The sequence below is a fragment of the Galleria mellonella genome, unplaced genomic scaffold (assembly GCF_026898425.1).
Source record: "Galleria mellonella isolate WM207_F2 unplaced genomic scaffold, CSIRO_AGI_GalMel_v1 utg1812, whole genome shotgun sequence".
NCBI lineage: Eukaryota > Metazoa > Arthropoda > Insecta > Lepidoptera > Pyralidae > Galleria > Galleria mellonella.
The window spans coordinates 457,945-469,780 of record NW_026442022.1 but is presented as its reverse complement, the minus strand read 5'-3'; the positions used below and the strand labels follow the sequence as shown (position 1 = coordinate 469,780).

Here is an 11,836-nt window from a genome sequence, read left to right as displayed (position 1 = left end):
TAATTCCTACACCTTCGGATGTATGACCGGCGTATATTTACCGATTGGAATGAAAAGTAGCTAATTGTATTGTATGCCCGATGTATGGGTACGCTGTGTTTTCCTTTAAGACGTTAATAACATCTTACGAAAAATTATAATGTACAGCTCACAATAAATATTTATTCTATTCTATTCTATAGCCTGTCTCCCTCCATCTTCATCCCATATAGTATGTGCATATCAAATTTCATAGTGGGTTAAGCTATACAGTAACGAACAAACTCACTTTCACATTTATAATAATTTATAATTAAGAAGGATAATTACATGTCTGTGTATTTATGCAGATCATTGTTCAAAAATATAATATTAGTAGCTAGTAATCGTATAAAAACTATCATTTGTATGTCAAAATAAACATAGGGTAAGTAGAGAAATAGTTAATTCTATTTTAATTTTATAAGCTTTCACTTCATTATATCTGGAATAGCAAACAAGCTAACGATCCACCTGGGGGAAAAGGAATTGTTAATAACGAGGTCTAACAGACCCATTGGCAGCATTATACCGCGACCGGGGGAGAAGGGATTGTTAGTAGTTTTTTTAATGGGTGATAACGCAATAGTAACCCTGCCCGCGCTATCGGTATACGCTGGCGGGGCACCAGTGATAGATGATAGGTGACGATGAAAGCAGGTCAGTTAGCCCATCGTGAAGAATTCCACGAGAAGTAACCACGATGGTTTCCAGGGAGAACCACGTGGTGGTCGACCTAATAAGGCATATTGCTAGCAATGAGGCTGTCAAACTCCATTGCTAACAATCCCTTTCCCCCCGCCATGCTATATATAATACAGTGAACGCTCTATATAAGCAACACATTTGAACCACTTTCAATAAAAAAAAATCTTATTGAGAAAAATTGCTTATAGGGGAAAAAAAAAGAGTATAAAAATACTTACCGTCTGGAAAATATTTTTACTTATTTTTTTTTTTACTAACTAAGCTGAAAAGAATAAAGAAAATATAAAAAAATTTGCTTATAGAGAGGTTGCTTATATAGAGCGTTCACTGTACTATAAAAAACATCCATATCCAATAATTTATTTTATTTTTATTTATTCTTTATTGACAATTTAAAAAAAAAATATCTGGTAGAAAAGGCGTACTTAATACTATATAGCATTCTCTCCCAGTCAACCTTTGGCTAAACAGAAATTCTATTATGCGGTGAAAAAAATTACAACACGTACAATATATAATAATTCACATTATGTTAACCATACCACCGTGTTATAGTAAAGTTAATGCGTTAAATTAACTAATGCCAGAGTCGTAATCGCCGTCACACGTTATCTAATGGCAATTCGTACGGATACAACGAGGAGAGATTTGTTTACTGTGACGTAGACGATACGATAGTAATCGGATGTGATAAGGCGACCGACAAACAGCCGCTTCAATAGAACACGAGAGATTATTTATTTTTAATAGTTCTATATTTTTACTAATGATGAAAATAAAATATTTATACATAGATAGATACTTTATTACCATTTAGAATTGACGTAGGCATCGTTTAATACGTAAGACAATTTAGAATTTCCACCTTATTTCCAGCAATCTCTTTCAGACAACCTATCTTTCTAATCTTGTTTGTAGATTGCAGTGAATAATAAAAACTGCAGTCTCAGATAGTTTTAATTTTTTTTTAAAAGACGCTTATGTGTAGTGTAAGTCTTGTGTATATAATACAAAATTCTAAATACTGCAAAAACGCTAAAATACGTAACATTTTCAGCGACCTTGTATGCTTGATAATTGAAAGAGCCATTCGCAGTAAGCAGCTAGGCATTTGGCGCGTCAAATTATTGCGAGCGTCAACTCGAAGGCCGAGTCGAGAACAATTTTTACGTGTTCCGGTCATTATTTTGTTGTCATTGCTTTACTAGCAGAGTAATAATACCAGAGAAACTTTGTACAAAAGTCGTTTGCTTGGGTATCTCTGTCCCATTCGTGTTTCTGCCGTGAAGCAATTGTGTTTTTATAGTTGTGTTTCGGAGTTAGGGATGGGATATGGCAGAGAAATTACAGTCATCATATCATTTTATTATTTTATATTACTTTCGGCAACATGCGCATGACATCCCTGACGTTATAGGCGTCCATAGATCACGGTAACACCGTTTACCTTCAGGGTCGTATGCTTGTTCACCGACATAGTTGTGAAAAAAAATTATATCTGCCGTTTAACATAGGGCTCTCTCATAAAGGGACTTTTGACAGTAGTTGTCAAGCTTGGCAGTCAGGTTGGCAACCACAGTCAGGCTTTTAGGGATGTTTTAAGAGGATCGCTGCTGCCCATCCCTCGCCCGCCCTTAGTCGTCTCTTACAACACCAACGGGAAAGGAAGACGTGGCCCGTTCTATGCCGGAGCACACACGCATATCCAGTAATATCTACTAATGGGGAAAAAAGAAAATAATTGTGTGTAGTATGTCTTGAGGATGAGGATGAGGAAATTTGTACATCACAAACAGGTATTTCCACGTGCGTCTGCTAGCCTCCGACGACACGACTGTAAACAATTATTCGATTTTAATTCTCTGTGCTCTTAGGAACAACTTTTATGTGTTCCCATCCATGAAGCGTCGTTTAAATAAAAAAACAAAACAGGCATTATCTTATTTTCGCATATGGGGTCCTATAAGCCGTTGCACGTTGACCCATACGGATCTTTTGTGCTTCCCCCTGCCTTATACTATCATTTCATAGATCCTTTGTGTTACCAAACCGATATCCCGCGGGGGAAAAGGATTGTTAGTAAAGGAGACTGAGAATCCCATTGCTAGCAATATACCCAACCAGGTCGACCTCCTCGCGGTTCTCCCTGGAAACCATCATGGTTAATTCCTGATGAATTCATCATGATGGGCTAACTGGCCTGTTTTCATTCACATCTATCACCCTTCACTGGTGCTCCGCCAGCGTATCCCGTTGGCGCGGGCGGAGTTACCATACCATTTTCACCCATCAAAAAAAAAAACCAGAAGTGTATAAGTACTAATGACAGAATCATGTTCGTCCGTCCAGTCGACGAACTGACCGCACCGTTTGTTTACTGATAAGATAAACAGCTCCGTGATAAGTATTTATTTACGACTTATAATCATTACAGTTTAATTATTATTATTATTATGAGGCTTTTCAGAAGGTTCTCGATTGGTCTTGTTTGTATATTACGTGGTTACTTAATACTGAATTGATTTTTATATCTTTTTACAATATATTTTTTAATGGATGATAATGAAATGTTAACCACGCTTGCTCTAACGATATACGCTGGCGGGGCACCGATGACGGACGACAGGTTTTTTTAGAGGATGGTATTGGAATGTAACTCCGTTTCCAATTTTGGTGTTCTATTCTTTCCTCCCTACCCTAATGGGAAACAGGCATGATAGATATGTTAGTGTTACCAGAGGGAGACTTTTTACAAAAGTCGTTTGCTTGGTTACCTCTGTCCCATTCGTGTTTCAACCGTAAAGCAGTTGTGTTTGCAAGGCTGTGTTTCCGTTTGAAGGGTGGGATATGGCAGTGAATTTACAGGGTACAGAGGAATAACACCTGAGTCCTCAGGAATGGCAACGCATGGAGGGTATCATGGGCGAAACAGTATACTCTGTTATGTTGTATACAACGAATTGTGCCTACCTGTATTAGAAATATTATAATAATATTATAAATATTATATTTGTATGTATTTATGTGTATATAAACAAATATATTTATATGTATATGTTTATTTATGTATGTGTATATGATTATGCTGTCACAGATATTTATTATTTTATATTATTTTTACAGATCTTTTAACGCGCCACCTACCTATTTATTCTTTAATTCCTTCTATCCAAAGGTTGTCTGCAAGAGTTTGCTTAGCAATAAGTTTACGTTCGTTTACGTAAAAACTATACATGTAATTCCCTTCTTTACCGTTCCACCAACACTTTCAATAGAGAATTTTTTGAATTAGATCCGTTTTATAAATCTGTTCATATTTTTAAAAGTAAATTAACTCAAAAACTTGTATGTTAAAATTAAATCGGTACTTCTTCTTTCTTTTTCTTTATCTTTGATACTTATATATATATATATATATATATATATATATATATATATATATATATATATATATATATATATATATATATATATATATATATATATATTAGTACCTTGGATTTAATTGCTAAATTTCATGCGTGTTCCCATGGGACTTCATAAATAATTATCTCTATGTTTTTAAAATACTGTTATTGGCACTGTTAGGTCTATTGCTCTAAAACTGCAATGTATATTGTTGTTAATTATTTTGTAAATGACTGTTTGTTGCCATAAATAAATTAAATAAAAAAAAAAGACCGCCTTTTGTACTACAACTATACTTATCGAAAATTGTTCAACAAATCCTGTAATGTTGGTGCAATAAAGTGTTAAACAAATAAAATAAATACTTAATCTAAGGCTAAGGCAAACTTTACATACATATCTAAAAATATAAATTGCTTATCTCGCCCTCATTGTACTGTTTTTGAAAATGCTGTAAAGTTATTAGTATCTATCTAAAAATTTAATTTCACTATCATTGATTTATTATGTATATTATAACTATATACTCTTGGCCACAGCAGAATATCAGTGTTTTGCTCTTTTAAGGGCAAAGCAATAAACTGAGCTGTGACCATTTTGTGTTACTATGGCACACGCATGAAGGAATGTTAACAAAGGAGATTGTTAGATTATGTAGTTTGTTTTTGTATTTTTGTTTTTTTATTTGTGCTTTTTTTATTTTTATTCTTTTGTCTCTTTTGCTGTGTATTACGTGTATGTTTTTTTTTTATTGTAATTTGTGTGCTGTAAGTAATGTAAATAAATTGTCTATCTATCTATCTATCTATCTATAATAATATTTTGGACTTCAGTTTGTTTATCGTTGCATAATGCTGTAACCTTGAGATAAAAATAGACTTTGTGCTATTTGTGAAGTACCACCGAAGACTGCTTATTATCAGAGATTATTCTGTCAATTGCTTTGATTCATAAGGAAAAATATTTCAATCAAAGTTCAATTTTTTTTTTATACCACTGAGGTGGCAAACAAGCATACGGCCCACCTGATGGTAAGCGGTTACCGTAGCCTATGAACACCTGCAATACCAGAGGTATTACGCGTGCGTTGCCGACCCTGAAGAAACCTCTTAACCCTTCTTTTGAAGAACCCCATGCTGTAGTCTCTTAGGAAAACCTCGGCAGGGAGCTCATTCCACAACCTAAGTGTTCGTGGGAGGAAACATCTCTGAAACCGCGCTGTACGCGACCATTGAGGCTGTAGGAGAGAGACAGCTTGATAGGAATGATAGAAAGTTCATGTCGGAAAGCAATCGAATCCTAACGATACAAAAAGGTAGACCCATCGGCAGACGGATGGTCGAGGGATGAGCAGGAGCGTCCCTCTTAAAACATCACCAAAACCTAATTGCGGTGGCCAAACCGCCTGCCAAGAATGGCAAATGCCGGCAAAACCCCTAAGTTATATATTTAAAAGGTGTTCTGTTCATTTCAGCGACAGTAACGATGTGGTGATACGGCATCCGCGTCAGTCATCTCGGTTCCTGCTGGCCGACGGCGGCGATGGCTCCGAGGCGGACCTCCTCGGTACCACGCCGCCACGATCCAGGATCAGGGACAAGGAGAAACGCAGGTAGTTCTATGCACCTCGAAAAAAAGCCTGGTCTACTTGGTTTTTTAATGGGTAACAATGGAGTGGTAGCCCCCCTGCACTTTTTTTTTGATGGGTGAAAATGGAATGGTAACCCCGCCTGCGCTAACGGTATACGCTGGCGGGGCACCAGTGAAGGGTGATCGATGAGAATGAAAATAGGCCAGTTAGCCCATCATGATAAATTCATCAGGAATTAACCATGATAGTTTCCAGGGGGAACCTCGAGGAGGTCGACCTGGTTGAGTATATTGCTAACAATGGGATTCTTGGTCTCCATTACTAACAATCCCTTTCCCTCTACTCCCCCCCCCCCCCCGTCACTGTTCCAATAAGGATAATCTGTGTCCATCAAAACGCAGTGTTATCTGTGATAATACTCTATTGCCACGAAACATTATTTGTGGCTTTTAACAAAATGAAACGGAGGGAGGCGGTAGTTAACTTTACCAGAGGTAGACTTTGTACATAAATCGTTTGCTTGGGTACCTCTGTCCCATTTATGTTCGTACCGTGAAACAGTTGTGTTTACATAGCTGTGAATGAATGGATGAAAACTCTTAATTTTCCTCTTCAAAAAATGATACAGATTATAACTAATAACAATATATAAATAATAACAATATGTCTTTCTTTTCATTTAAAAGTTTCCTCTTGTCGGTGCAACTAATTCACAACAATATGTACACAAACATAATTATTAATTAATTGCTTTAAGCTAATTACATAAAAGCAAGACAAAGAGGCAATAATGGCGGCCTCGTTGTTACATAGCGATCACTTCCATGCAACCTTAGGATGGCGAGGAATATTAAAATTGTATTTCGATTTGAAGGTGGGATACGGCAATGAAGTTACTGGATACAGATTTTTTTTATACAACTTAGAATGGCAAACAAGCTGACGGCCCACCTGATGGAAAGTGGTAACCGTCGCCTATAGACATGAGCAGTACCAAGGCCATAACAGAGTATATTCTTTCGCCTATGATATTACTCATGCGTTGCCATTCCTGGCGACTCAGGTGTTATTCCACTGTACCGTGTAAATTCACTGCCATATCCCATCCTTCAAACCGAAACACAACCAAGCAAACACAACTGTTTCACGGTAGAAACACGAATGGGACAGAGGCAACCAAGCAAACGACTTTTGTACAAAGTCTCCCTATGGTAAAAGCAGATATACAAATTCGATTTGAAACGTACGATATATGATATGATTGTGTGTTTCAACCGTAAAGCAGTTGTATTTTCATGGCTGTGTTTCGGTTTGGAGGGTGGGATATGGCATGAATTTACAGGGTACAGAGGAATAACACCTAAGTCCTCAGGAATGGCAACACATGGGGGGGTATCATGGGCGACTAGTATACTCTGTTATGTCCCTCGTACTGTTCATATCTACAGGCGACGGTTACCACTATCCATCCAGTGTGATCAGCTTGTTTGCCATTTTAAGTTTCATAAAATAAAATAAAAAAGTTAAAAATAAATCGGTGTGACGACATATCGTCGTAGTCGTAGAATACTGACGGATCTTTATATGTAATTTTTGTCAGATCCGACGGTATTCTACGACTATGACGATATACAGACAGACGGCGCCGTCAATGATGATATAGGAAACCTATTATGTTTCTGTCTTAAGAAAGAGGATTCATTAACTAGTTTTGTTTGGAATAATCTGGAACTTTCGATCATAAACATAGATAGTGTCCCTAGAAATAAATAAATCTGTATATTTTAAGATATATATTTATAGTTTACATACAATGCTTCGGAATTATAAAACTGTATTTTAGACCGTGAGTTTTATCACAGAGATTTTATTTTTTTACTAGTTTTTATTCACGTCTTTGTTCTTGTATTCGAGATATATTGATCGGTTGTGGTTAGAAGTGTCCTATTACCATTTTTGTTTCAAATACTATTAATATACATAATTTTATCACAACTGGTTTAACCGTTAAGAAATCCCTAGAGAATAAACAACCTCACTTTTACATTTATAACTTCTTTATTTACTATCTAATTTATTTATTTAGTCACCATCTAAGGAAGCTTGTAGCCTGAGCGCTGTAAGTGCATACATAGTATAGGCCCACCCCCATTCTTTTCCGTGGGTGTCGTAACAGGCGACTAAGGGAGCTTATGGTGGAGAGATGGGTAGCAGCATCCCTTTTGAAACATCACCAAAAGTCAAACTGCGGTTGCCAACCGTGGCAACTACCTTTGGAGTAGGCTATGTTCAGTCGTGAACGATTAATACAACAAGAGAACTTGACTAATTCCTAATTTGCTCCCTTAGAAATCAGTTAATATATAAAACAGTCAAACTTGGAACGGGTATTCACCCCGGATTACTGAAAGATTGTTCGAGTCCCGTTAGGTTATAAAATTTTTCAAGCTATTATGTTCATTGCAGAAACATCTTGGAGACCCAAGTGAATACACAGAAGACGCCAAGAGTAAGGAAACCAGTAGATGACAAATACGAACAGTCACCGTCTTTAGGTAAGATACATTTTAGGATTCTATGGCTACTTCTCATGAGAAAAAAAGTGGCGACCTCTAATGTCAAGACTTTGTAGGCAACCTTCACACGAAGGCCTTTGGCTGTGACTTACTGAATTACAGTTTTAAGTATATTTCCCTCATATTTCTGCTTCTAAATTTCTTTTCTTGGCTGTGGATGTAGCTGTGCTTCCATGGCTATATTTCGGTTGGAAGAAAGGGTTATGGTAGTAAAATTATAGGGTACAAAGGCAAGATACTTTAGTAGTCAGATATGGTAGTGCATGAGAAGTAACTTTGGCGTTACAGTGTATTCTTTGATGGTCATGTTACTGTCCATGTCTGTTAGTGACGGCTAAAATATTCCATCAGGTTGGCTGCTAGTAGAGAATACGATCTCAGGATCCCGAATGACAAAGGCCAAGGCCGTTATATCGTCATCTTCCTGCCCTTATCCCAATTATTATTTGGGGTCGGCGTAATATGTTTTTTATCCATAGCCAAGGCCGTTATATATGCAGTTATAATAATTGTAAATTTATTGTATAAATTAAAACAAATAATTACTAATATTTTTTGAATGCCCACAGACGCAAAATGTAAAATGAATCTTCTACCTAAAACTTCTTCTATATTACCACTAATATAAAAGAAGTAGAATAAAAATTGATGGCCTACTGTCTTTATCATTCGGGATCCCGAGATTGTATTCTCTAGCTGCTAGCTTGTCTGCAATTGGAAATTGCATGTACAATATTAATTGTAAAGTACGATGTTTCAGAACGTTTGAAGAGACGCAGCAATCTGAAACTGGTGAGGTCAAGGGCCCGAGATTGGAAACAAGATCAATCAGATTCGTTACCGTCACCAAACCCAAACACCGTCGTACCTACGCTGGTAAGCTGGGGTTCTACTATGAAACTGATTCGAAATAGTTCTGAATTTTATGAATCACTTATCTCATTCAAATTTCATCTCTACATTGTTTACTCATTAACAAAAGGAAAATATACTACAGATATCTTATTTCCTTTCAGGTCGAGTCATGTAACCGGTTCATGTCTCTCACCTCCCGTTTAAAATGTACCGAAGGCCAAAAGGAAGAGGATTTGGTGGAGGAGCGAGTGCGTGATGGAGAAGAGGAATTACCAGCCAATAGAGTCAACTTCCACAAAACTTTCTGCATGCTCATCAATATGGGCAACATAGAGAAAGGCTGCAGGAGGACTGTGAGTATGATAAAGTTCCGTCTCTTACGGCACCCACAGGAAAGGAAGTGTGATTCATTCTATGCCGGGACTTACGGCTGACAATAACCCCCTTATGTTTATTGTCAATTTACTTTCAATTCACTTGCGTCGATTGGAATTAATTAAGACATGACATGACCTAGAATCAGACCAGACCAGCGAGAGAAACTAAACCAGTGTGTATGTGCATTGCAGTGTATTACAATAAGCCCTCTCATAGTAAACAGGCGTAATAGACTTTACCGAGTAAAATAGGTCTCTTTTGGTGGGATAACTCACACATGTAGTTCTTCAGAAAATTAAATCTGTAACAGATAAGCCGCGAGGAGCAAGTGTGGCAGAACGAGCTGAAGGATCTGATCTGGCTAGAGCTACAAGCGACGATCGCGGGCCGATCTCTGGCCGAGCAAGACGAGTTCCTGTGCTCACAGCGGAACATTGTGCCCACTATCGTGCAGAACATCATCGACTACAGGTATCTACTGAACAGCACTTGCTACATCATCACAACTCTTTGACACCGCACAGCTGGCCACAAATCTTTCTCTCTAAAAAGAGTTTAAGTCCATGAAACAAGGATATACTTATCAGGGTCGGCATATGACACCCCTAATATTAAAGACAATATAGTATTACTGCTTATCATCAGACTGGATGATCTTGGTACAATAGTGAGAATGTTGATTTGTGTAAATGAGGCTCCATTTTCGATTCCTGATCAGACAAAATTAGGAAATTAACTTTTCTGAATTGGGTCTGATTTCAATGTTCTGGCTTGGGAACAAATGTTCGTTGTCTGCAATTACTTGGACATTAACACGTTGGGACCGGCAGCGAACTTTCGGTGTGGCCGGCGCCGGTCCCTAGGGACCGGCAGCGAACTTTCCGTGTGGCCAGCGTCGGTCCCAAGGGAACGGCACTAGAATTTTTCGTGTGGCCAGCGTAATATACATCTAAAAACGTCCAAAATAGCGCGACAAAGAATTCCTTATCTCATTAGTACTAAAGTAATCTCTGGGCGATAGCATACAACATTGTATCTCTCGCCGGCTACTGGCTGAACGGAAAGGACAACAAATTCGGCGCCGGGTTCAACGTGTTAATAACGGGTACTCATGGTGACTGTCAATACTCAGAACATATTTATATATGGCTTATAGCGCTATTTATTAAAAAGGTTATTAGCAATCTAAATATCATTTCATTTTTCCAGATTCGTAAGTTCCGAAACGTGCAAATACCGTTCGAAGACGCTAAGCTTCGAAGGTACCAAAGAAGATCTGACCACTGGCCCTGCTCATGATAACACCGATACACAAACTAATGCTACGACAGAGGTTAAAGAAGGTATTGTGTTAAAGTACGCTACTTATGTCTTTATTTCCTTGCTATAAAGACTGCTTCGAACTTCCTGGTTGTTTTTGGTTTTGATCAAGTGGACCATTGAAAATTGTCTTGTATAGCACCATAGACATCACATAGTATACTGTACTATGATCTCTATGGTACATCTTATAAGTTACTTCTGAGAAGTACGGTGTTATATCTTCGTACCCTGTGATTTCTCCATTCATCAAACCGATACACGACCATGCAAGAACATCTGCTTCACGGTAGAAACACAGATAAAGGAAAGTTGCCTGTGTATTAATGTCATTTTTGTATAAACTCTCTCTGATGGTTCCTTGTTCTATTTTATTACTCTATTAACGTAGAAGACATTCTATGTTATCACTCTATTAGTAGACAGTTCTGACAAGTTCTCTATCGGGTAAATCCGACACGGATGCCACTCCGGCGCAGAGATCATAGAGTGAACGTCAGTTGCAGAGGAGACGATAGTGGGCTGCCTGTCGTTCGAGTGTGCGCCGTGCACGCAGGCGATCGGGCGTGCGATGCGCGAGGTGGGCACGCTGCTGGACTCGTTCTACAACGCGCTCGCGCTCTACCCGTCCAGCCACGCCATGACCGCGCACCACCCGCTCGTCGCCACGCAGCTCTTCAAGAACCGCCTCAAGGTAACGTGCAGGTGGCACGCGGTCAACTGCACTTACTCACTTGCTAAATGTTTGTGCTTTACCTGACGCCTTACAGTAAGTTTTATATGTGCAACTTAGGACGGTCAACAAGATGGCGGTCTGCTTGACGAAATGCAATAATCGTCGTCTATATATATGTATAAACCGTACCATAGATGTTATAGAATCCTTTTCCTACTGTCACCACCGAAGAATTCATTACATCAGCCTTTAACAGTTCACTGCTGAACGTAAGCCTCCTCTTAAGAGGGTTTTGCCAGTAGTTGT

General features: G+C 38.3%; 1 protein-coding gene across 4 annotated transcripts in view; it reads left to right on the top strand.

Annotated features, from left to right (window-relative positions):
• LOC113519083 (mitogen-activated protein kinase kinase kinase 4) overlaps positions 1-11,836 on the top strand; it is a 43,830-nt gene that overhangs the window by 3,987 nt on the left and 28,007 nt on the right. For 3 of the 4 annotated variants that reach the window (XM_052893568.1, XM_052893569.1, XM_052893566.1), the window contains exons 2-8: positions 5,609-5,746; positions 8,192-8,280; positions 9,062-9,177; positions 9,318-9,509; positions 9,845-10,005; positions 10,744-10,877; positions 11,355-11,548. In XM_052893568.1, the coding sequence (XP_052749528.1) occupies positions 5,609-5,746; positions 8,192-8,280; positions 9,062-9,177; positions 9,318-9,509; positions 9,845-10,005; positions 10,744-10,877; positions 11,355-11,548 (1,024 nt within the window). The remainder of the gene's footprint in view (positions 1-5,608; positions 5,747-8,191; positions 8,281-9,061; positions 9,178-9,317; positions 9,510-9,844; positions 10,006-10,743; positions 10,878-11,354; positions 11,549-11,836) is intronic. The other variant, XM_052893567.1, reaches the window with a different exon arrangement.